This window comes from Pleurodeles waltl, chromosome 7, assembly GCF_031143425.1.
Source record: "Pleurodeles waltl isolate 20211129_DDA chromosome 7, aPleWal1.hap1.20221129, whole genome shotgun sequence".
Classification (NCBI taxonomy): domain Eukaryota; kingdom Metazoa; phylum Chordata; class Amphibia; order Caudata; family Salamandridae; genus Pleurodeles; species Pleurodeles waltl.
The window spans coordinates 1054684262-1054711162 of record NC_090446.1 but is presented as its reverse complement, the minus strand read 5'-3'; the positions used below and the strand labels follow the sequence as shown (position 1 = coordinate 1054711162).

Here is a 26901-nt window from a genome sequence, read left to right as displayed (position 1 = left end):
AAGATCAAAGCTCTGAGGCCAGGGAAGGCAAGATAGAGAGCACTGCTTCTACCTTCAGGAAGAGGAGAAAAACAAAACCCATTTCCTGAAATTCTTCATTCAGAAAGGCACTAAAGACTCACAAATTCTGTTAAGCAGTCCCTCAGTTTTGTAAAGTTCCACCTTACATTCTCTGCACCATCTTTGCAGGGAATTTCTCAAGCAGAGAGGGCCTGAGGAGATTTGCTAACAGTGTCCAAAACCTTCTATTGAAGGCTATGAGAAGCACTGTATTATTGTGCTTGTTGGTTAGACTAGGAAGAAGAGGCTGAGGAGGGAGAGAAGCCCCAGTCTTTATCCTTGTGAATACTTTTATACGGCTAAAACACATAGGCCCTCTTTACGACTTTGGCAGTCTTTTTACAAGATCGCCAAAGCCGTGGACAACAAAAGAACCCCAGTGCTAGCAGTCTCAAGACCATTGCATTACGACTGCCGTTTTTTTTTAGTTTTTTTTTTAACGTGTTAATGGTGTCCTGTATCAATATGTAACAGGTGGAGCAACATAGAAGAGAGCTGGGTGGCACAGAAGTCCATGGGTGAGAAAGGGCAATACGAGTGCTGATGTGGCCTTTTCAACTGCTAATGGAGTCCAATAGCGGGTCTGGGAGGGCAGCAACATAGAGCGGGAACTGGGGGCGAAGAAACTTGTAGAAGAACCTTGGTGGGGGTGGGGGGTAGTGGACTAGGAGGCACTGACGAAAAAGAACAGCATGGGCCTTGGGGGACACAAAAGCACACAGGTTAGAGAGGGCAGCATGAGCGCTGGTGGGAGCCAGAAGCAAATGGGTGAGAAAGCAATGTCAGGGACCAAAGCAACTCATGTTTGACAGTTGGGGTAAGGGATGAAACCACATCTATAAGGGACAGCAAAAGAGAGTGGGGGGAGGAGAAGCACACGAGGGAGGCAGCTTGCAAAGACATGCACTCTCATATAGTGCTTCAACAGAAAGAAAAAAGTAGCCCTCAAAACACGAGCAGAGGAAGGATCCAAGTACTTGGTCCATGCTCCAACAGAGGGCCAAACACAAGAACAGGAAGTGAAGCCCACACGCGCTGACCAACACTAAGCCCACTGTAAGCTAACAAAATGTCTTGCAAATGACAGGGCATGCAGTGTCTCAGCGGAGATCTAAAAACTAGCCTTGTAAAAGAAGCACCACCATCTAACCATGTTGAAACCGAAACCAATCTGCAAAACAGCCAACACGGTTCTCTGAGGTAGCTGTGCCCTAGGGATAGCAGAGAAATGAGGCAGATAGATAAGAAGGCTGCCTGCTGTACCTGGTCCTGGGAGGGCAGATTACTTCAAAGGTGACTGGCAAACATAAGGCCAAAATACAGAAAGCTTAAGGCACAGCAATTACTCAAATCAAAGGGGGCAGACACAGGGACAAAATGGCTATCATGAAGAGCTGCACCAAAGGCTAGCCAACGGTGAGAATCAGATACAACTGAAATAAGCCACTAATCAGATGAGCAATAATAGACATTCCATCTACCTGAACTACTTAATTCAGAGCGTTTAACTGCTTTGTCTTTTTGACCAGCTCTAGACGGATTCTTATTAGAACTGCTTTCCGTGTCCATTTTGTATCCCTCCCCTGCAGCACAGCCTCATTACAATCCTTGTATATTTATAAGTTGATTACAGTAATTTGAAACTATAAAAATGTAACACGATAAATGTGGATAGCAGACCATGTAAATATTGCCACTTTAATGTACATGTGGGTAGTTATGTAGATGGTTTTAACCAAGGAAACAAAACTTCCAATCCTTTCTCATTCGGACACATCCCAAAGTCTTCTGACTACTATGAAGTCAACAAGCAAACACCACTTTTACTTAAAAAATACAACTAACTACTTCCCCTTTGTAACCCACCCGTATCCCATCCCATCCCTACCCTAAGCTTTATTAAACACAAGAAATCAAAAGCACAAGAAATAACAAAAAAATACTGTACTAACCTAATAATTACTAATCTTGGGCTCTGAAGTAACATGCAGTAAAAGGCACTTCAATGTCTTGTAAGCCCTCCATCAGAGTGCACTTGTTTTCCAGCTCTCTCCCTCTTGTGTTTCTTTCTCCTGTCTTCCCCTGGCAAAATTCCCCTCTACTCCCTGATGCTCTATTTCCTCTGTTTCTCATGGAGCTCCTGGCGTCCTCCATCACCCCTGAGTCTCTCTCTCATTCTCTCTCTCATTCTCTCTCTCATTCTCTCTCTCATTCTCTCTCTCATTCTCTCACTCTCTCTTTCTCTCTTTCTCCTTACCCACACCCCACTGATTACCTCAAACGTGATTCTCTGTTGCTACTCCACCTCTGCTGCAATCTAAGTGCGGTCAGCCATGTCAAACTGGTCAATAAAAAAAAAGAAAAAAAAAGAAAATGGTGCCTGCATGATTCTGTATACATGCACGTCTTTAGAATTACGCCACCATCAAGAGATACTGCATCATCGCACCATTTTTTGGGTTGGTACCGATACTACATAGCATCGCCAAAAATCACTCCTTTTTACCGATGCTGCGCAGCATCAACAACAATAAGCACTGGCAAATGCAATAGGTCCTCAAAGGTGAGACCAATTGGCTTTGCCAATGCGGGTTTATTTTACGTCACTGTGCATTTATTCGTAACTACACAAAACTAATGCTACACATTGCCATCATATTTACCGTATCGCTACCCATATTTGGGACTGCAGCTTTACACTAAAAATGTATACATATAATATTCCTAATTAAAGTTTCGAAGCAATTACAATGCTGTGCATTTAACAAGAAAATACAATACAATCAGGTGTGCAACAGAGGTGTTTAAGGAGACATGCCATGTATTGCTGTACCTTCATTCAGTGTCCACTTGATAGACCCCGTCCTCTTACTGACCGCGTGCAGGCTTCCATCAAGGGTTGAAACAAAAAGCAGAGTCTCTGGTAAGGTAACACTGCTGCAGCTTCCATTGCTCTGAAATTAGAATATTATAAACTTTAATGCACTCATACCTTTAAATTCAACTCTGTAACTGAATAAGTTTAAAAACGAGCCGCGCCCTACAAAAGATTCAAAAAGAAGAGGATTTTCAAATCTGAGGACCTGAAATTAATTTTTAGGACAAACCCTCCAAATTACAAAAATAACCTCGGGCTGAAAAATTTACTTGTACAACGAGTGTGGCCCCTGGCAATGCACAGTTTACACAAGTACCTTAAGAATGCCTAGTCCTAACGAAGAGTGTCTTCTGACAAGAAACACGTGATCCTGGTAGCAATGGCACGATTAAAGAGTACAAGTAATAGCAAAGTGGAGGTTTAACGGAAAAATGACAAGAATTTTACATGTTGAGAGGGCTAAATATTCGACTTGGTGTTATTCAAATATGGGACATGCTTCTTGGAGGTCACTGTATTATGTGCGACAAATAAAGTAACTGTTTGAAATTGATATCTTTGTCTGTAAATACGAGTTTGTGCAGAGGCTTTTTTTTGTGTATTGAAACTATCCAAAGGGTGCTGCAACCTTGCAAGGAAATCGAGGCAGGACACTGCTATGGTGTTGCTCATTCTCCTGCATAGTCCTACGGGCTGCTTTGAGTCACACTCAAAGCTTGCACTAAAATAGACTCGAAGTACACTTGCTCCTGAAATAACCTTGAGGTATGTTTTTAGGACTTGCTCAAACACTGAGCCCTACGCGCAAAATATATGTTCTGTTGTGAGTTTCAGGAAAGTTTCAGGGCGATAATAAATAAAGCCACAGGGGCCGGCTTCCGGCTGCGTTGACCGGAGTCATCAACTTGCAGACCCCAGAAAGATGAAGCTGAAGATAGGTCCTACTTGCTCATACGGTGATGAATTTTAACTTTTATGCTTTGCTAATATAATCTGCTGTGTACATTGCAACTGGGAAGTACTGTGATATATTTTATTTTCATTGCTGCGACTACTTTTACTCTTTTGAACGTGTGCTTGAAGTCTATTAATTTGTCTCTCAAGAACTTGTGGGTGGGGAAGAATTAACAACAATAAAGGTCTTCTTTGAACTCAGAAGTGCATTCCAGAGAGGTTCTGTAAGCTCTGATGTGAGATAAGTAGGAAAGCAGAACATTTTGGTACCAGAAGTGGGGTCGAATTATAGATTTCTACGTGCACAATTTAAAAGTGTAATTGTTTTTGGTTGTTTAGAGAATTACAGAAGCACGGCAGACCATGTTTGAAAATGCATGTGTAGTTAAACTGTCTGATGGTGCTGTGAGAAACATGTTTTCTTTCTGTGATAAAGCAGATTTAGAAAATGTGCCTTTTGAAAGAAATGATGTTCCTTTTGTTTTTGACAGAAGGGTTTGGATACTTTTATCTGCTTACAGAAAAATGCAGGAGAAATGTAGGCAGTTGGAACATGAAAATAAGAATTTACGTGAGCAAATTAGCCAGAATACATTAATGCAAGTTAATGCTGAAATGTATAAAAATGCTGTTTTAGAAGAATCTGTCTTTTCCCATTCCAGTAATGAGGGGGTTAAGACAGCTGTGAAGCAGTCTGAGCCTCCGTGTGAGCAGGTTTTTTGGCAGTCGAAGTGCATTCCTTAACTGATAACATGGAGAACAGAGCTCAGAATGTGATTTACGAGGTAAAACGAAAGATTTTAGAGTTTCTTACTGTTTGCACTAAGCAAGAGACACAGAGTTTCATTAGCTTGTTTGATTTTTGGAAACAGAATAGCCCTCATTTGAGTGAAATCCTAACACTTTGGTATATGGTCACTAGGAAAAAATATAAGCATCTGCGTGCTTGTGATTTGGCAAATGAAATAATGCAGACTTTGGGTTTCTGCGCAGTGCAAGAGGGAAACACAGATTTACATGTAAATCTGGAACAGGGGAAGAAAAGAGTTTCCCTAGCTAGGATCATACACTGGATCTGGTACCTGCAAGACAGGGCTAGAGTACCACAGGTAAAAGAGTCACCAGTGAAATTGAGTGCACCATTTGAATTCGTGTCCACTGAGGATAAAAAGCATGTTTGTTTGACTAATGATTCATTGACTGAAATGTTTTCTGGCACAGGAGAAGGAACAGTGTTGTACAATTTGTGTCAGATTTTAAAGCAAGAGCTGCGTGAGATGTGTCATTTTTACACTGATTCTTGGTTCACTGCCAATGGTTAAGCCGTTTGGTTTTCCACATGGCTTGTACCTAACTGGTTCAATTTCCTTGCAGATGTTAAAGAGAAAAATTCAGAGAGAGAAGTGTACACCCAGAATTCTGACTTAATGGGGATGGCTAAGTGGGTGCACCAGAAATGTGGACATCTGGGAGAAAAATCCACTTACAGGTGGGCAGAGATTAGAGAGATGCACATTCCCCTAAATTTGATAGAAACTGTGCAGCACACACAAGAGCAATCTGTCCCACAAACAGTCACAGAGCAGTTGGAGAGAGGAAAGTTACCAGGACAGATAGGGCAAACTGATCAGGTTTTAGGGGGAGTGATTGCTGCAGATTACCAAGGAGAAATTAAAATTATGCTGATATCTAGAAAAGAATCTGATTCATTCATACAAACTGGAGACAGAATGGCCCAACTTGTCAAAAGTGCAGTGAATGGAGGCTTGGTAAAGAATGAGTCTGCCCCAGCCCTTCTGACAGTGCAAGGAAAGGGAAGCTGTGGTGCAGCAGATAAAAACCTCAGTGCTGAGGTGTGGGTTGAAGCCCCAGATGACCCTCCAGAACCTGCAGAAATCATAACAAAGGGCCCCAAAAACATCCTGCTGATTATAAAACAGGGAAAGGAAGAGGAAGGGTACATTTCAAATGACAAATGTTATTTGCAAGAAAAGTCATATTTTTTTCTTTTGCAGATCCTACCACATTTCGCCACTGACCATGAGTGTGCTGTGTGGTCCCCCTTCGGGTGTGTGCGTGTGGGGTCGGGGAAGGGACCGAACCCCCAACCTGAACCTGAATGAGTAAAGTACAAGCACCATGGATCCATTTTGCGCAAATGGCGCCTTCAGTTCAAGTTCAACTTGTTTGATTACATTCTTCCACTGGAAATAAGCAACCTTAACAGTTAACTGTCGGTGTTTTTTCGTGTGGAACTCTGACTTTCGCTTACATTCCAGCAGACCTTTCAGGTGGACCGTGCACCTTTACATGAGTAGAACTCATGCTACATCAAATTGCTATTTTAGAGACACTACAATTTCAATCAGAGTATAAAAGTTTCAGTCTTTTCTGTGTAGATGTATCTGATGTGAAAGGTTATGGGATCTATATGTTAATCCACTTCCATTGCTTTACAGTGATTGCTTTTATCATTCAAATCTGACTTGCTGATGTTTTTTTTTTTTTTTTTTTAAACAAGAGATATGTGAAACAAAAATTCATTGGTCATAGGGTGGAATGTGATGCTATTAATTGTGTTTGACCAATGACTTTGTGTTTCACCACTGCGCATATTAGTTGCTCAATGTTCACCAGTAGCACATTACAGGTTGTGTTCAGTTTAGCTGCCTATTGGCTTTGACATTGCATTAGCCATTACTTTCTGTATTCTGCCTATTGGCTTTGACATGCTGTATTCAGTTTAGCTGCTTATTGGCTTTGACATGATATTAGACATTACATTCTGTATTCAGCTTAGCTGCCTATTGGCTTTGACATGATATTAGACATTACATTTTGTATTCAGCTCAGCTGCCTATTGGCTTTGACATATTAGCCATTACACTCGGTATTCAGCTTTGCTGCCTATTGGCTTTGACATGATATTAGACATTGCATTTGATATTCAGCTCACCTGCCTATTGGCTTTGACATGACAGACATTACATTTGATATTTAGGTTAGCTGCCTATTGCCTTTAACGTGGAGTTAGACATTGTAGTTGAGAATCCAAGCTGTATTCTTCCAAGCTGTGTTTTTCCACAAGATGAACCAAGCTGTTTTCTTCACACCAGACTAGACCGGATAAGAGAGAGTACATTTGGTGTTTTCCTTTCTGCTCAGGCTTGGGAAGAGGAGAAGTCTAGGAGATCTGGCCAGTCTCCAAAGGCTTGCATAGTTTTCCTGAGTCTGAGAGGAGGGGGCACGCTTTTATAAGGATGACTCGGGGCTACAGTGAGTTAGATTCAAATCTGCTTGACTTCAGGCTGGAACTAGGCGCCAGTTGCCAGTCTCCCGTGTGGGTAGATAATCTCTTTCTCGCAGTTGACCGGAGTCATCAACTTGCAGACTCCAGAAAGATGAAGCTGAAGATAGGTCCTACTTGCTCATACGGTGATGAATTTGAACTTTTATGCTTTGCTAATATAATCTGCTGTGTACATTGCAACTGAGAAGTACTGTGATATATTTTGTTTTCATTGCTGCGACTACTTTTACTCTTTTGAACGTGTGCTTGAAGTCTTTTAATTCGTCTCTCAAGAACTTGTGGGTGGGGAAGAATTAACAACAATAAAGGTCTTCTTTGAACTCAGAAGTGCATTCCAGAGAGGTTCTGTAAGCTCTGATATGAGATAAGTAGGAAAGCAGAACAGCAGTATTTGTGTGTCTTGTGTGCTAGTATAAGGTAAAGTGAATATATCACAAAAGTGTTAGGTAAGCCATCACACGTCTGCACAAGTGCTGCACCCTCTGCTACCTTATTCACCAAAAACGGTTCTAATAGCGAATGGGCTTCCTTAGTTAAGGAAGCACTGTAGTGCTCTCCTGTTGGTAGGAAAGAAATCGGGAATCCCAAAATGTATGATTTCAATATCTCCCAGATATTTCTGAAAGCATTTTATTCCTCGAGTACAGAGGAGGCAATTAAAAAAATGTTGTGTGGGGAGCTCAAGGAGGACCAATGTTCCTGCACTACAGCGAGCAACATTCTTCTGCCAAGTGGCCCCAAATGGGTTAGGTGGCTTTCTTTAGGACCTGGATCTCTACCATGTAATGACACTAACCCTACATTCATTTATGCATGCATGCATCATACAGACCAATCACAAAGAATACTTGTTGAGAAGCAGTAATGAAGTCGCTTTGATGAGGATCGCTAACATGGGGGATAGAATGCAGCATGGAAGTAGCGCCAGAAGCCCCCTTATTAGCACACATTCGTCAAAGGGTAATCTCCTCCTTTTACTTACTGAAAAGTGCATCTCCTCTGAATGTTTCAGTCACCACCAGAACTATTCTTGGTGAACAGAGAAGCCAGAGGATAAACCAGGACACCAGAATAGATGTGCGAGGGCTTACCTAACATATTTGTCATATGATCACTTGACTTAGACCTAGTACATAGGACGCACAGATACTATACCCAACCTATGGACAAATATAACTATTTTAGGCACCGCTTTGACTGATTGGGTTTCACATGCGAAAGTCAATCACAGGCTCAAACTCAAATTTCAATAATATAGAACGATGTGGGAAAAGACCACTTATAATCAATGCCAATTCACAAAATATGGGGTAGTTTTTTTTCACGTTGCACCTACTTAGTGAGGACTGAACGAACAAAGTAAAAAATTATGTTTTTTTTTCTTCTGTTGACTGTTGTGACTTATTTTCTTCAATCAAAGATTTCAAAATGGTTAAAATGTTGTGGCTCATTGTGTCAATGGCACACAGGACTTTTCCGAATGGAGCAAGGTAATTTAAAAGTGTTCATCTGCTAGCTGTGCACTCCGAACATTGGGATTGCCTGGGTAAGCAAAGGCATCTGTCTCACTACGGGCACAGCTGTTTAGAAAGTAGCTGAAAGTCTGTAAGAGTAGAGCTTACATGAATCCAGAGGGCACCTTAGGCTCCAACGAAGAATCACAGCCTTGAGTAAGAGAGGGCATCAGATAAATTCTGAGCATTAAAGGAGGAAAACACTCATGGTAAGGTTATTAGTATCTTCACAAAAGAGGCTTTGGTTGTCTCCAAGTCCACACAAACTTATCTATATGGAAGGAAGAACATACCCAATATAACTCAAGAGACCTTCACACAGAATGTGAAGACCAGAAAATAAAATTTTCTGAGGGCTTGCAGTAGCGAAAGTGCTCCACGAGCAAAGGAATTAATTATTACTACAACAGTGCCTGATAAAAGGAGTGGAAATAAACCAGCGTATCCCACCAGTCAGGAACTTATGACTGAGCATAAAGTGGCAGGCCCTGGGACAGGGGCTCAAGTAGCAAACCAAGTGTAGGTATTTGACTACAGACTGGAAAGGGGCAACAGGTTTCAACTCTGAGAAAGCTAGATTAAGAGGACTGCAGCAAGAGCACTACATACTCTTATGAGCAAATGTTTCCAGCGCACGGGCACCCATGAAAATAGCTGATCATGCATCATCTCTTGCTTAAGAGTTTCCTTGTAATAGTCAATCAGAACAAACGGACTCTTCCCATGGGTCTGTTGTCAATGCTACTGTAAGTTTGATTCAGGGGAAGGTTGTCAAACTAATTCCTTCCCACTGCGTCAGACTGAAACCCACCAGATAATACTAATACAAATTACCATTTACGACGGAAAGCAGGTGGTATGCCACCTTCTGTTCCAGTATAATTAAGAGTGCATCAACACAACCCTTAGCACGATTACGGGTTACTGTTCTTTTGGAGCAATGCTAGACCTATATTAAAGCACAAGAGCATTAGTCTGCAGTACACACGAATGCTAAAGCGTACATAAATCGCAGATTATATGAATCAACAGGAAGTATTTCTGAACGTTATTTGTTATCTATTGAAAAAGAAAAAAAAAAAAAGAACAGGTGTACAATTTATGCAGAAGGAAACTTTAAATTATTTTCTTTTAGAAATGAAGACTAAAGCTATAATCCAGAGATAATGAAAAGAGCTTCTGCATGCGTCATTTGGTGCTTCAGGTCATGTAAAACGGAACCGTCTAAAGGCTTTTTATCAATCCTCCGGCAGAGCACCTGCTGCGATCTAATTTACTCTTATTAGGGACAGGGATCCAAGGAATTGCCTCCTTTTTCCTCTGTTATTTTGTATTCATCATACGTTTTATCCAACTGCTGGGTTTGCCTGCAGCTGTGGCACTATTCAATGATAAGAGACACTTGGAAACTTCCCTGTATGAGAGACACCCAGATCATTTAGTCCTACTTACTCAATGCAGTGTATTTCTTACGCTAATTAAACCCAGTTTAGATACTTTGTACTGAGATGGTCCTCTCACATTGCAGCACACCCAGACGTGCTACACTTCAAGTGCAAGCTCATTCCACAAGGAGAGGCTCTAACCACCTATGCATGATGGGGACCAATAGCACAGAAAAAGTGGTACTAATAATCATCCAATAAAACATAAAGTCATACAGATGTACCTACCATTTATTTTTCTAAATCTTCAATTATCTTTCAAAATGTGAACTATTTAATACAATGGAGGGTAGCTTAACATGGAAGCTTGTCAGATTAATCATTCTTGTTGTTTGGTCATTGGAGTACTTTCTGCTTCACCGAGTCAGTAGTGCAAGCATATGCCACAGGTGCTCGAACACAGGGACACTTAGTATGGGTCACTGAATACAAGGGATAACGGGAAAAGCAGTACATCATCAGAGCTCCAATGGGAAGAGCACGATGAAAGGGTGGACAGCGTAGTTCCATCAATATAAATCTTTCCTCTGCTCCAGAGTCATAATGAAGCAGTAGTACAAACAGAGGTCATCCACATTAGTGTTGTGAGTTCCAGTTTTTACCAGAGGGATGAATATTTTGTATTACTCGGCATGCTTACACCCCCATAAGCTGGCACTACTGAGCAAAAAAAAAATACAAAAAAAAATGTTGTTTTCTTGTCTATGAATATCAACTCACGCCTTTCCTTCGGAGATAATGTACATCTACAAGTCTAAAAAAAATCTTTGTTATCCAAGACGTTCATCTAGGAAGTCTAGTTTGGAGGGCTGTAGGTTATTTACTCTTACAGGGCCCAAAGTGACAGCCCACACAAAGTCATACTTAGACTCGTCATTTGATCAGATGTCCAGTTCTAAAAAGAGAATGGAAAGAGAGAGGAGACTCATGGCTAACTGCCTTGTGACAGTTTAAAAAGATGGAGTGAGATCCAGCATATTCTTAAACAGGGGTGTGCTTTTGGAGGCCCGGATTTCTTTGGAAGTACCATGCTTTTATGAAAGAGAACATAATTCTCACCTTGCAGATTTTTTTCTATGTCCCCTAGTACAAATGCTGGGCTGTCCTGCTAGTCTGGAGGAAGCTGTCTAGGTGTAGGAATAAAGACTATGGGCCTCATAACTTTGGCGGTCTTTTTGTAAGACCGATGAAGCCGCTGTAGGTCAACAGATCGCCAGTGCTGGGAGTCAGTTGCCCGCCATATTAGGAGTCACTGAAGGACTTCTGCCCACTTATGGGTGGAAGTCCGACTCCTGAAGAGGCAGTTGCACTGCCACGCCAGCAGGACACCCCCCACTGTATTACAAGCCGTAATACGGCTTGGCGGAGTCGTGCTGGCGTGGTGGTGGTGCAAAGTCGCCAAGACCCATCCCCTCCCAGACTACCTCCTTGACTGAGAAAGTAAGTGGTCATCTGAAATGGGGGTGGGGAAGGGTCTGTTTGTGAGTGCGTGTATGCGGAGGGGGTGTAGTGTGAGTGTATGCAGCGGGTGGAGGGTGGTAGTGAATGAGTGCGTGTATGTTGAGGGGGCAGGTGGGTGGTGAATGCGTACGTGTATGTGATTGTATGTGAATTTTGTGCACGTGTATGGGGGTCTCTGAGGGCACGTTTGAGAGTAAGTGGGGGATTATGTGTGGATATATGCATATGCCGAGGCGTGTGTATGTGAATGCATGCGTGTGTGACGGGGTGGGGGTGTTTGTAAGTGTGTGGACAGGTGGGCGGGTGTATGCATGTGTGTGGGCATGTGGGGGTGCGTGTGCCGGTGTCAGGAATGGGGATTCCTGTCGCCGGGTGTTCAACCGCCAGGGTTTTCGTGGCGGGGTGACCACCATGGAAATCCTGGCAAAGCCTCGTAATTTGTCCGGCAGGCTGAGGTCTGCCACCAGACTGGAGGAGCTCACCACCGGCTGTGTCAGTGCGACCGCACTGGCGGGCCAGGTGGCGTTGTGGAGGTTTGGCTTCTACCAAACCTCACAACTTGTGATGTGGTGTTTTTTTCCACCGGGTCTGCTGCAGTAAGACCAACACGGTGAGTCTGGTGGTCTGATTAACGCCAGGCTCGTAAAGAGGGCTTATGTTTCTGAAGACACCTGCACCAACAGAGTGACCTCACACCTTTTCACCGATAAGTCCCCCTCGCCTCCACATCATCAGCCACACCACCAGTCGCGGATTGCGGCGCCCTGAGGCCAATCCGGACGCTGCTCAAAGTCCTAGCGGAGGAGCCGCTCCTGCACACCCCTTTGTTCCACTTTCAATCTTTTCGAGTACACAGCCTAAAATAAAATGTGCTCAGTTGTCGTTTTGCATAAACCTACCGCGCTAATGCACCTGCATACGTAGACTAGAATACAGCTAGTGAAAAACTGATGACAATCATGAACTAAGGAGAAGAATGAAAAAATTCCCTAGCTTCAGTCAAAGAAAGTTTCAGTTCAATGAGGCGAGGATTATGCATTTTAATGACAAAACCAACAGAGGCACCCCCCCAACTACATTACACAGAGTTCACAGAATATTAGGTCAACATCTGAACAACCAATCTAAGTCCACATCCTAAAATAGAATCCATATAAAAGCAATCTCCTTCCACTAACTTCACACAGTTACTTTCCAGATAAACTTTCTTCCTTACACCAGCTACAGATCTGTTGTTGGCCACAAAGGACAAGCAAAGGTATTACTCCAAGACATCTGATCCAAGATCATGACCCAAAAGAAAACATGCTAAAGCATCTTAAAGTAGTTGTCACCACGGACATAGCTTAGGTCGTAATAATCCAAAAAACATAACTTACTATTAAAAAATTACTTTTTTCCTGGATATGCCAAACTGAAAGCCGGGCGAGATATTCCTTGCCTCCATGCCTTTAAAAGAATTGAAAATTTCCTTCAGAGTAGCTAGAATATTTTTCATCCCATGTCAGAATCAGAGGCAAGGATCATGCAAGTTTAACCATGTGCTAACCACCTACAAGACCCGCCTGAAGACCAGTCCTCTAGATTGAGAACATCCTCCAATCACCCTGCTACAAGTAATCCTCTAGAAGTCACATCATCCCTCGCAGGGTGAGCCCCAAGAACTATCAAAAGACTTTCTGTATCACCAATTGATCAACTGGGAGGTGGAAGGCAAGACAGCTAAGAAAGCATTCCTAACAGAAATCAATAACTGTACACACCAGGGGGTTACATTTAATTTGTCATAAACTTGTAAGCCTTAATACACTGTACCACACAAAATTTGGGGAAATCTGGGCAATCGTGAATGTGACCCTGGACACAGTAAACACTTTGGCTGAGATGTCCAACACCTGTACAACAGATGCCTTTCTGCTGCATGTAAAACACAACAGCATCACTATTTTTCTAAGAGAGCTTTCCTAGATGAGTCCTTTATGGGGCCAAAGTTGCAACATATTCTCAGTTTCCCGCTTAACAATTTACAGTCAATTAGATGTCCCTCTATCAAGGAACCATCTATGAAAGCATGTCTCACCCACACTGCTGATCTAAAGGTGTTGACTGATATGCAAGCCAGCCTGAATGCAACCAACTCCATGATGAAAATGTTCACCAAATTATCCGACTACCTCCACACCTGAGCCATCACCCTTGCTAAAATGGCAAACAATGAAAGTCACGGATGCATTCCATACCCCAGTTGCGCATGTCACGTCAGTCACCACAGCCCCCTGGTACGGTGAGCAACTGAAGTACCTCAGGAGTTTGTAGTCTACATGAGATGCAAACAAGTCAGTGGCCCACAAGTCTCACTTTTCCAGTACAGTTCGCCACACCATCAGAACCAACTTCCATGCCCTGGAATCTTGCAGATACCTGGGAATCCAGTCCTTTTTCTCATTCAGCAAGGAGACACTCAGTTGTGACGGACAGTTAGTTCGCCAAGAAAAATTGTCAAAACGCCATGGCCAACTCCACCAGTGTTTGAACAAGTACCTCCCAAATGGTTTATGTACCACATAGGTGAGATGTTGTCCATTCTCAGCAGGTCATAGCACAAAGGAACCTGCTACGGCTAGATGTGGCATGTCATGGGTCAATTATTTCATGTGCTACTCTAAGGATGCTAGGAAATGAGGTAGAATGTTGGAGGGAGAGCAGTGGACAGCTGTTGGTGTTAGAAGGAGCTGGAGGACGTGTCGCTATTGGTGGCAATAAGGAAGTTAACACAACTTGCGTAGCTTTGTGTTACGTTAACAATTTGCCGATAAGCTGACCTGCGAGGGGCAGGGAGCAGTCTAGCAACACACCTGAATTCATCACGAATAAGAAATCGAGCAACTTTATACTGCCACTACCGAAGTGCTCAATGATGCAGAGCATTCATGTAAGTGATCATCTGAAGGTTTTTGGGCAGAAGGCCTTCGTTGCACACAGGCGCGTAATTTGGCAAATTAAGAGGATTGCGAGTTTAAACTATGGAGATGTGGGTTTGCAACAGTTAGGCTAATTTGTTTTAAAAGTAGCTTACCGTGACAGCAGCCTTCTGCAACAGAGGGCTCCTCAAGCGATTTTCAAAAGTCGCTCATCTTGGTTGCAGCCTCGTGCAACGGAGCATGCTTGGAGCGAGAATGGTGTTCTAGCCAGATTGAAGCGTGCAGCTGTCCCGGGCATGCCAAGAATTGTGGACACATCTATCAGTGATGCATGCCGCATTTATTGTGTCATTCCCTTGCGCCCAGTCGCACCAACCACTGTGGGAGTGACAACATGTATTTTGCCCGTGTGTCACCCGGAAGGGACTGTGATGCTGTTAGCTCAATTCTCTGAGCTTAAAGGCGTCCAGCTGTGACAGCATGTCAACCGGAAGGATTTTATTCAAACAAGGAGTGCTGATGAACAAGTTACTTACCTTTGGTAATGCATTATCTGGCAGAGACTATCTAGCTGCAGATTCCTTACCTTTGGATTCCCTGGCGTCAGCTTCGAGTCTGGAATCTTTTTGCTGAGCATCACCCTGCACGCGCCGTCAGGTGGAGTCGTTCGGTTCTGCATGAGTTGTATGGCTCCATGTGGGTTTGTCAGCGTCGTTGGAGCCGTCTGTGATGTCATGGTCGTCTATATAGGTGCCACCTCGGCACGCGTACGTCAGTTCTTTTATCCACAAATCTTCCACGCCAGAAGTGCAGAGTCATGGATAGAACCAACATTTGTCTGTGCAAAACTTAGGGCCTTGAAAAGGGAGAAACCCTACTAGTCATCCGCAGAGTGGAGAGGCATGGGTGGGTCTAAGGAATCTGCAGCTAGATAGAGTCTCTACCAGATAATGCGTTACCAAAGGTAAATAACTTGTTCATCTGATAGAGACTTCTAGCTGCAGATTCCTCCCCTTTGAATAGATACCCAAGCCATAACCTCCTGGCGGTGGGCTGCAGATAGTACTCTTTACACTAAAAAGGCCTGTCAGACTAACCGGGCAAAGTACCCGTCCCTTCGTACCGGACTGTCCAGGCAGTAATGTTTTGCAAACATGTGCAAAGACTCCCACTTTGCCGCCTCACAGATCTCCAGGACTGATACTCCTCAAGCTAGCACAGTGATAGCAGCTTTGCCCTTGGTAGAAGGAGCCCGTAAGCCCTCAGAAGGATGCTTCCTGGCCAATGCGTAGCATATCTTAATGCAGAGCGCGAATTGGTTTGCTTCTGCACTGCCCGACCCTTCTTTGCTCCAACGTACTCCACAAAGAGTTGGTCATCCACCCGGAACTCTTTTGTGCGGTCAGGACAGAACGACAATGCTCTTTTTGGGTCCAGTCGATGGAGTCCCTCCTCTTCCTTTGAGGGATGCGGTGGAGCAAAGAAGGCGGGCAGGGTGATGTTGTGACCCAGGTGAAATGGGGTCACCACCTTGAGGAGGAAAGAGGCACGAATTCTGAGAACAACATTGTCTGGATGAATAGTGAGATATGGTGGCTTTGATGACAGGGCTTGCATCTCACTCACCCTCCTGGCAGATGTTATTGCCACTAAGAAGTTTGTCTTGATGGTGAGCAGCTGGAGGGGACAACTGTGCAAAAGCTCGAAGGGAGCACACATAAGAAATGTGATGACACGATTTATGTCCCATTGAGGCATAATAAAGGCCATGTGGGAAACATATGTACAAGCCCTGTTAGGAATCAATGTACAATGGGAGATTTGAACAACGAAAGCTGGTCAGGCAGCCGAAGAAAAAGAAATGCCGATAAGTCAGAAAGATAGCCCTTTAGAGTCCCTAAGGTAGAACCCTGCTGGGCTAGAGACAGAATGAAGAGAAGAATGTCAGAAAGAGAAGAGGAAAGAGGGTCCATAGACCTTTCTGTACAATAATATACAAAGCGTTTCCAATGGAAGGCGAATATCGTTTTAGTGGAGGGACGCCTGGCTGCCAAAATAACCTTACAGACTTTGGGAGGAAGGTCAAAAGCCATCAACTGCTGCCGCTCAATCTCCACGCATGAAGGGGCAGAGTTGAATGGTTTGGGAGGAGAACCCTCCCCTGCTGCTGCGACAGAAGATTCTCTCGAGGGGCAGCCTGATCAGAGGGTTGACGCTCATTTTGAGTAGCTCAGGATACCAGACTCTTCGTGCCCAATCCGGAGCCACCAAGATGACTTGGGCCCGGTCATTCTTGATCTTCTTGAGAACTCTGGGCAGAAGTGGGATGGGCAGAAATGTGTATAGGAGGCCTGAATTTCACTCACGATGAAAAGCATCGCCGAGTGATTGCCGACTTGGAAAATCCAATGTGTAATACTGCTGACATTGCACGTTCTCTACGGAGGCGAACAGATCTAACCAAGGCTCTCCCCAATGCTGAAAGAGTCCTTGCACCACCTCCAGATGGAGATACCATTTGTGATCCGCTAGACACCAAAGGCTGAGTTCATCCACCCTGGCGTTCAGAGAACCTGCCAGGTGTTAAATCACCAGAGTTATACCCTGCTGTTCAAGCCATGTCCAAAGACGTAGAGCCTCTTGACAAAGGGTCTACGACCCCACACCACCCTGTTTGTTGCAGTACCACATTGCAGTGGTGCTGTCCATGAACACCTGCACTGTCTTCCCTTTCACAACAGGAAGAAATGCTAGCCAGATCGCCCGGAGCTCCAAAAAGTTGATATGGAGCCCGGATTCTGCTGGAGACCAGAGGCCCCTGATCTCCGCCTCTCCCAAGTGGCCGCCCCATCCCAGAAGTGACGCATCTGTCACTACTGTGAGATCTGGCTGGGGAAGGGAGAGGAGTCTGCCTTTGACCCAATTGCAGTTCACTAACCACCACTGAAGGTCTTTTGCAGTTCCCTCTGATATCTGAACCATGTCGGTAAGATTTCCCTGATGCTGTCCCCACTGGAACTTCAGGTCCCATTGCAGAGCCCTCATATGCCATCTGGCATGTTTGACTAACAGGAAGTCATGAGTCCCAACAGCCATAGAGTCTGTCTCACCGAAACCCATGATACAGGCCAAAACATCGGTATTATAACCTGAATATCCTGGATTCACTGCTCGGGAAGATAGGCCCGAAACTGCACTGTGTCCAGAACAGCTCCAATGAAAGAGAGCTTCTGAGAGGGAGTCAGGTGTGACTTCGGCACGTTTATCGTGAACCCCAGAGAATGCAGGAGGTCCGCCGTAGTCTGAAGGTGGGTGACGAGAGCCTGGGGCGTAGAAGCCTTCAGCAGCCAATCATCGAGGGAGGGGGAAGACTGAAATCCCTAACCTGCGCAGATGAGCTGCCGCCAATGCCATCACCTTGGTGAACACCCGAGGGGCACTGGTGAGACTGAAGAGGAGCACAGTAAACTGAGAGTGCTTGTGGCCACCATGCACCGCAAGTAACGCCTGTGGGCAGGCAGGATGGGGATGTGAAAATACGCATCCTGTAAGTTCAACGCTACCATCCACTCTCCTTGGTCTAGGGCAGACAAGACCTGAGCAAGAGTGAGCATCTTGAATTTCTCCTTTTTTGAGCAAGAGACGGACATCCCTTAAATCCAAAATAGGGAGAAGACCCCTGTTCTCTCTTGGGATCAGAAAGTAGCGGGAATAAAAACCACTGCCTACTTCTGACATCGGGACCCTTTCTATGGCTCCCTTGACCAAGAGACCATTACTTCCTAGCGGACTAGAATCAAATGATCCTTCATCAGCGGTTCTTTTACTGGAGGGATAGAGGGAGGGAAAGACTGGAAGGAGAGGGAATAGCCCTTCTGTATGATCTGCAAGACCCATTTGTCTGATGTTATGGACCGCCAGTGAGGGATATGAAATTGAATCATCCCTCCAACTGGATGGACATGGTCTCGCAGAACCATACTAGGAGGGCTTGGGTGTTGCAGAAGAGGGGGGCTGAGTGGTGGCCAACCTCTGGCTAGACCCTCTGGGTCACACTGTACCACGACCTCCTCCTCGCACGGGATGCTGCAAAGCCAGACGACGGTGGCTAGCTTGTGGTTGGCATGGTACCACCACCCCTCCTGAAGCCTCAAAAGGGGCAATAAGCAGACTGCTGGGGAACAGGTGCTGAAAGGCCCAAGGATCTAGCCGTAGCTCGAGAAACCTTGATTCTCTCAAGTGCAGAGTCTGCCTTCTCACCAAAAAGGTGTAAGCTATCCAAAGGCATGTCCATCAAGTTTGACTGGACATCCCCTGAAAAGCCAGTGGTACGCAGCCAGGTGTGGAGTCGGAGGGCCTCTGTCGAAGAAATCGCCCTGCCCAGGGATGTCGGTCATATCCAAGCCACACCTGATGGTAAACTTGGCTGCATCTCTCCCATCCCTGACAGTCTGTGTGAGAGTGTCCCGTACGCCCTCCGGGACCTGGGGCAGTACTTGTGCCAATGTGTCCCATAAAGTATGGGTAAAACGGCCCAATAGGCAAGAGGTGTTTACCGACCTCAATGCCAGGCTGGAGGAAGCAATCATCCCAAGTTGGTCCAGCCTCCTGGATTCGTTATCCAGGCGAGTGGAAGGGAACGCACCATGGGAAGTGGAGGCTTGGAACACTAAGTACTACGGGGTGGGGTGTTGGGTGAGGAAACTAGGGTCATTTGGAGCTGGTCGATGGCAGTGGCCGATTGTCTTATTCACAGGAGCCCCTATGCAGGGTTTGGACCACTTCCCCAGAAGGACATCTGTTAGGGCTTCATTGAAGGGTAACATCAGCTCTGATGTAGAAACCCCTGGCTGAAGCACCTCTGTCCGGAGATTAGTCCTGACTGGCACCGTAGGCAAGCCTAGGTCCAGGACCTCTGCTGCCCTACGCACCACCATGGCATAGCATGCCTGATTATCCGTAGCCACAGAAGGAGGTGAGAGCATGCCAGTATCTGGAGAAGTATCCAGTCCACTGGCTTCCCCTAGCTCCTCATAGTCCTGCTCCAATCCATATTCTAAAGGGTCATCAGACTCCTCCCACTCCTCACCTGTGTCCGGCTGTTCAAAATAAGCTTCAGGCACTGATCTGGGCCTAGTCGGTGCCAGCAAAGTCAGAATCAGCGTCGTACTATGTCGTTCCAGCTCCGGATCATCAGGAATGACGATGGGGCTACCACCACTAGTGGGTGCTTGTGGCAGAGGGAGCGTCGATGTCAGACACAGCGCCGGATGAGGCTGACTGTGAGAACCTGGCACCAGTCCGGATCCACTATCGGATCCTGGAGTCCCCAATGGCGCAGAGGCCGAAGCCGCCGGCGTCAAATCCGATGGGGCCCCTGCCGACCCATGTGGGCAGCGCACTCAAAAACAAGACACATGGCCTCGTAAAAATCCTTTATGTGATATGGGGTCGCTCTGGCTCCCAGAGAAGGGGGGGGATGTGCGTGGGGGGGGGTGGCAGGAGACACAAAGTCAGCCCTAGCAATGGCTCCACAGAACCATGCTCAGAATGTCGACGTTCCAGAGATGGCTCGTCTGCCGACAGCCGTGGCGAAGTTGAAGTCCGCTTGGGTTACTTCTTTTTGTGACTCTTCCCGGAGTGCCCAGAGTGGGACAGAGAGTACTTGGTGCTTCTGGAGCGATTCTGCAACCTCCTCCTTGCGTGGGACCATGACCTCCGAGGAGTTGCGGTGACTGAAGTCGACTACCGGCCCGCCATGAGCTTTAGGGACCGCTCCCTCAAAACTTTCGGAACCATGGCCTGGCAGACAGAGCACAACTTCAAGTCGTGGTCCCTGTCGAGGCCCCAGAGACATACCTCATGGGGGTCCGTTACCAACATCGCACGATGACAGGCACTGCATGGCTTGGACCCCGCCTTCCTAGAGGACACCCTCACAGAGACAACAAAAGATCTTCGATAAAATATCGAAAAAAGGCGTGCCAAAAAAGGCAACGGGTAGCTTGATCCCGGACCTGCGCTTAACCGGCGTGGAAGGAAAAGAACTGTTGTACGTGCGCCAAAGTGGAGTCACAGACAGCGCCAACAACGCTGACGAAGCCATGCAGAGCGAGATGACGCACACGGAACTGAACTACGCCACCCGACGGCGCGCACAGGGTATTGCTCAGAAAAACGATTCCGGATTCGAAGCGGACACCAGGGAATTCAAAGGTAAGGAATCTGCAGCTAGAAGTCTCTATCAGATTTATGCGAATTTTCGGGCTCAGAAGAATAGTGACAATTAAACTGTGTGAAACCACACTCAGTGCTCGGTGGTAAAGTGACAGCAGACAAGATATTGTGACTTAATGAACATTTATCGTTAAACCATATTTCGGAGGACCCTGAGTGATTGTTCCACATTTTTACACACCACTGGAGAGACTTGTGAATTCCAGACACATTTTCATGCGTGAAAGATGTAGTTATTTTAACATGTTATATTAGTTTATTGGCTACTTATTTTAACTTCTTATGTTACTTTTTTACGTTAGTTTATTTTGTTATTATTATTTGTATCTTATAAAGTGCAGAGCTACCCAAGTGGGTTTGCCGGCGCTCAGCCACATAAAGCAAAGTGCCCCTACTCTAAACCCACTTGAAAAGCCAGGTCTTTAAGTCCTTGTGAAATGCAGTCAAAGTCAGACTATTTCGCAAGGTCTCTGGCAGACCATTCTTGGAGCCTATGTAAGCAAATGAACACACCCCTCCCCCCCAAATGAGCTCAGTGAATTCTTGGCACTTTGCCTAGGGACTGCGATGCAGATTGAAGCAAGCGAGAAGGCTGGTAAAGAGTCACCAGGTCTTGTAAATATCACAGTGCAGAGCCAGATCTGGCCCTGTCCATACAGCATAAAGCTTTAAACTGTATACACTTGCCCATAGGTAGCCAGTGAAGTTCCTAGAACAAATGTGATACCAACGCATGTTTAGTAACTGAAAGAGTAGCATGACTGCCCCGTTTTGTACTATTTGCAAGCACCAGATTACAGCCTTCCCAGCCCCAAGTTATAGGATATTATCATAATAGACTCTAACTATAATTTGAGCTTGGATCACAGTTTTCTGAGCAAAAAAGTGGTAACATGACCGCTAACTTTTTTGATCCATCTCAAGACTGCAAAGCAGGTAGAAGCCGCCTTGTTTACCTGGGTCTTCATTGTGAGCTTTCCATCAAACCATTTACCTGTCCTGCAAGGTCTGGAAGGTGGCCTAAAGCATCCGGCTAATGCTCGGGACCCCATAGCTGAGGATTCTTCCCCAAAACCATGACCACAGTCTTTTCTCCATTCAACTTGAGAGAATTCCAATCCACCTACGCAGAACTTCTACTCCAATCTAACTTTAGGGTGTTTGCAATGTTTCCCTATGCGGCTGACAAAGAAAAGGTCATTTGGGTGTCATCCACATATGAAAACAGGGTCAGGCCACAGCTCTCCACAAAGTCCACCAAGGGGCGGGCATAGATGTTAAAGAGCGAGGGACTCAACGCTGAGCCTTGAGGAACACCTTGTTTCAGCGCATGCACCTTGGATCTTGCACCACCAGAAAAGACTTGGAAAGAGCGGTTCTCCAAAAAAAGAGGAGAGCTAAGCTAGTGCCTTACCTTGCAGTCCCAGCATCACAATTCTTTCCCGAAGGATGGGATGGGACACAGTATTGAATGTCAAACTAAGATAGAATAAAATCAGAGCTGCCGGACCACACTCATCAAGGATCAGTCTCAGATTTTCAGTGACCCCCAAGAGAGTGGATTCTGTACGGTGTCCCACCCTGAAGCCTGACTGCGTCGAGTGTGAGCCCTTGTTATGATTTTCCAGAAAGGCTGGGACTTAACATGTTTTTTCAAGACCTTCTCAAGGATGGGTAGCAAGGAAAAAATGTCTTAAATTAGCACAGATAGTAGGATCAAGGCTATATTTTTTTGAAGAGGGGGAGAATCATAGCATGCGTCGACGCCTCTGGCATACATTCCGTTTCCAGTGAGGTATTAAATACTCCCACCAACCTCTGCAGCACTCCTGGGTCTAAGAGACTGAACATGGAGGGATGGAAGGGATCTGAAGGGGAACTCGACTTGAAAGTCTGCAGCAAGATTAAAAATTGAGGAAGGTCCAGCAGGGTCCATAGTTCTAACTCCTGAACCATTGGTTGTGGCTCAATATAACGATTAATCCCTCCTGTGCTCAATTCTTCCCTCTCTATACGAGGGATAGGTTCAGTGGTCAATCTAGTGGCCTCCAGGTTTACTGCAAGAGTGGACATAATATTAGTCACCTTTTTTAACAAAGAAGTAGGCTAATTCTTCACAAGTATAAGCTGACATCACAAGTGCTGGTGTTGTCTTTCTGGGGCCCGTAAGGTCACTAGCCACATTGAATAAAGTTCTGAAACAGTTTTGAACTGTTACAACCTTATACGAATAGAACACTGCTCTGGCCACTTTTCATAGCCCTTAATATTTAAGGCTGATTTATAAATGGCCTTGTGGTCCTTGCTATATGATTGCCTCCATTCCCTTTCTAACCCTTTGCAATGCTTTCTTTCAAGCCTCAAAGACTGAATAAACCACGGAGCAGGAGGATAAGTTCTTCGTGAGGATTTTGGCCCAGCTTGTAGCACTACATCCAAAGCATTCCTGAGCCATTCATCCACCCCCTTGTTGCTCTACATCTGTTGATGGGTTCGGAGCCGGGATAGCATCCTGCAATTGGGCACTTAGAGTGCAAATGTCTAATTTCTCCCAGTTACTGATCGTGTCTGGAGCTAAACTCGGCTTAATACCTGGCGTGTTCTAGCACTTGATTAGGAAAGGTACCGCCAAATGATCAGACCACACAAGAGGCAAAGGTCACTCAGGTCAACACCTCCATATTAGAAAAAACTGGGTCAAGCAAGTGACCTGCCTTATGAGTCGGGGTGAAATTAGCTAGCCACAGATTAACCATACTTAAATCCTCTTTAAGGGTTAATTCCACGTTATTCAGTGGATCCTCTAAAGGGATATTCAAATCCCCCATAAGAGTAAAATTTGTGCATTTCAGAACCCGGGGGCAAGAGCGTCAGGGAATGTCAGACTTCAGTTCCCTGTATACCCTGGTGGTCGATAGACCAATGCCCCAGACATAGTGAATTTATGGGTCAGCACAAGAGAAAAGAAGAGCTTCGCTGTGAGGGATAGCCAAGTGCTGTACATAACATATACATATATATATATATATATATATATTTATTTTTATTTTTTTAATAATGGCAATTCCAAACCTTTTCTGTTATGCCAATCCTTTCTAAGAATGGTATAGTTTGCTGGGAGAGCTGCAATAACATCCGGTGCTGATGCCTCGTGCAGACATGTTTCACTAAGAAACTCTGCATTCAGATCAAAATCCTCGAAAAAGTTTAGCATGTACTGTTCAGGCTTGTCCAAAGAGCAACGGCTGATGTGACAAAAAAACAAAAAAAACAAAAAAAACAAAAACGGAAAACACTCTCTAAAGGGCTCTTTACGGAGTTTCCTTTGCTCTATCTGGGTTATCAAGAGGCCCACCACTACTTAGGCCAGCCCTCTGCTCGGCATCGTATGGGTCCACCCCACATTCATAATTACATGTGGGACACCTCAGTAAATTATTCTCTAAATCTAAGGAGGTGATACTCCTTACCCTACAAGTAGATCGCAGTGTCATAATTTGAATACCCACCCTTTGCGCTGTAGAGAGGCAGGCTCCTGGCCCTGTCCGGATGCAGGCGTGCTTGTTTTGGGTGCACCTGCTGCAAGCGTCTGCAAGCGTCCACACATCGTTGTGCCTTTTATCCCCATCCAGTCTGTTTCAAAAGAGCTAGCATGCTCCTTACTCCCCTTCGTGGCCACTGCTACATCTAAAATGACCGCTGAAAAAAGCAAAACACTGCAGGCTCTAAGAGGCACTGCAGGAAGGAGACGAGCGTTTCAGCTGGCTACTGGTCAAGACCCATAAATACATACATACATACAAAAAAAAAACACGTTAAAAAACAGAATCTGACATAACAGTTAAATTTTTACAGTCACCCCAGAAATTAAAAGATACATGGGCTCCCTCCACTTAATGTAAAAAAAAAAAAAATCTGAGAACAGCAGCCACTACCTATGAGACAGTTGTGGCTTTATAGTGTTGATTTGCCTTTTAGGTATTCAGAATTGCAGTAGCGAATATGTCACAACCACCCCATTTTTTGTCACAGTCAGGAGAATCCATTTTATCCTAGAAAGAGATGGAAACATCAGTTTGATTTATACTGGATTGCCACTGGGGGTGAAACATTCACGGCAGCAAGGAAACAAACTGTATTCTTACATAATTTGGGAAGAGATGGGCGCAATTTCTATGAGAGCTTAGAAGTAGAAAAATATCAAGTGAGCATAAGCAGCATTTCGATTGCGAGCATAATGCAAAAGAACAAAAGTGGCAGGTGGGGGATTACATCCTGGTGAAGAAACTCAGCTGGTCACCCAAAGGAAGAACTAGATTTTGGGGCCCAAAAGTGCATTGTACTTGTAAAGAAAAACGTGGTTTTGCTGTGTGAGGATGGTGTGTGGAGTATCCTTGGCAAGGGTTTAAAGGGGAGGAGGAGGTGAGGTTGGTGGGGAGACTGGATGGTAAAAAGTGCACAATTGATGGTGGGGCAATGATGGGGTTGAGGGGAACCGGCGCAGTGAACGCTCCAGGAAATCACCCACTTATCTAAATTGTTTTACAAAATTGTTCTAATGGGAATATATCTTAACCCATTATCACCTATATTCCCAAATTGATGTTACTTTATATTGTTTTTTTACAGTTATTGTACAACTATTCTGAATTATTTGTTATTCAGTTTGTTTTTCTTTTTAATCACATTGCAGTGTTTTATATTAATACACACACACACACATATATATATATATATACACACACACACACACACACATATATATATATATATATATATACATACACACACACACACACATATACACACACGAGCAGTGGACAGTTGTTGGAGTTAGAAGAAGCTGGAGGACAAGTCGCTGTTGGTGACAATAAAGAAGTTAACACAACTTGCGTAGCTGTGCGGTACCTTCACAGAGCCCATCAATAGTCCAAGGCAATTTGTATGCAATCTGAACACTAGGAAGCCATAAACTTGACTCCCTAACCTCCAAGCCCAGCTTGCTGGGCTCTGACTCAATCACCCGAACTGGGATCCCCCTGACTATTACTTTTCTGCTCAACATTTCCATATGATCCCTCCACCACTGGATCTCTGATCTGGCTTCTAATGGACAACTCCGGTGACTGAGTACTGAAGACAGGCAGCATGAGCTCCAGTTCCCTACCAGTGACTCCTCAGCTCCCAGTGAATGTTCAACATTTTTTTGTGGGCGATGAATCATTGTTTCCATTGATTATTAGGAAAACTAGCTGCACTGTCAATTCAACCCAAATAAAACAGGAAGGTGAGTGTTGGCTGACTCCGTAAGCGTAAGCACTGGCTCAGCGAAAAATGTAACGGGTAGAAAATGTTTTTTTCATTTTTTTTCCACAATGTATCCCTGGATCTATATTTGTTTTTATTGGGAAACAAAACACAAGTTATTTCAGAATGCATATTAAATACAGATTGAGTGATAGCAAACACTGGCACTCTTGCTAGGTACCATCTAGCGCTGATCTTGACAGTTTCAACAAGAAAACTCGTCCTACCTCCCATTTTTTTGTTAACCCGCTTCTGATGCGCAAAATAAATCTTTTAGTTAGCCTTCCACTTTACTCTGGACAAAATCCTTAACCATGCTTCTTCAGATTCCTAAAGATAAGTTTATCACTGAAAACGGGCAAGATGTCTATCTACTAAGTGATGGTCTGAATACAAATCCTATACTCTGATCTTCAAGGCTATATTTGAAACATCCTTGAGCTCACACTATCTCCCTCTACACGCTGCTTCTGGTTTCCGAGGTTCTCCTTACGTGCCTCCCATCTTTGAAACACTCTTTCTTGAATGCCAGTTCCATCATTGTTTTTCTTAATAAAAGGTCTCCAAAGGTCACCTTCTTTGTGCCAAAGAACAGCACGCATTCAGCATGCCAACATCCTAAATTCTGCCAACTATTGTAAATATGTAACTTAAGTAAAAAGATAACCATAACTTACTTTCTGCCCCACGCCTCATTCACCATTCTAAAATCATCATCTCGCGTAAGTGGTTCCCCGCCCATTAGCATTATCGTCAATATATAATAATTTCAATGTACAAAATGCTCCTGTTACTTTTAATAAATACAAACTGA

General features: G+C 44.7%; 1 protein-coding gene across 1 annotated transcript in view; it reads right to left on the bottom strand.

Annotated features, from left to right (window-relative positions):
• Positions 1–26901, bottom strand: part of ERN1 (endoplasmic reticulum to nucleus signaling 1) — a 371447-nt gene that overhangs the window by 246246 nt on the left and 98300 nt on the right. The window contains exon 2 of the mRNA XM_069199936.1: positions 2894–3014. Coding sequence (XP_069056037.1) covers positions 2894–3014 — 121 coding nt within the window. The remainder of the gene's footprint in view (positions 1–2893; positions 3015–26901) is intronic.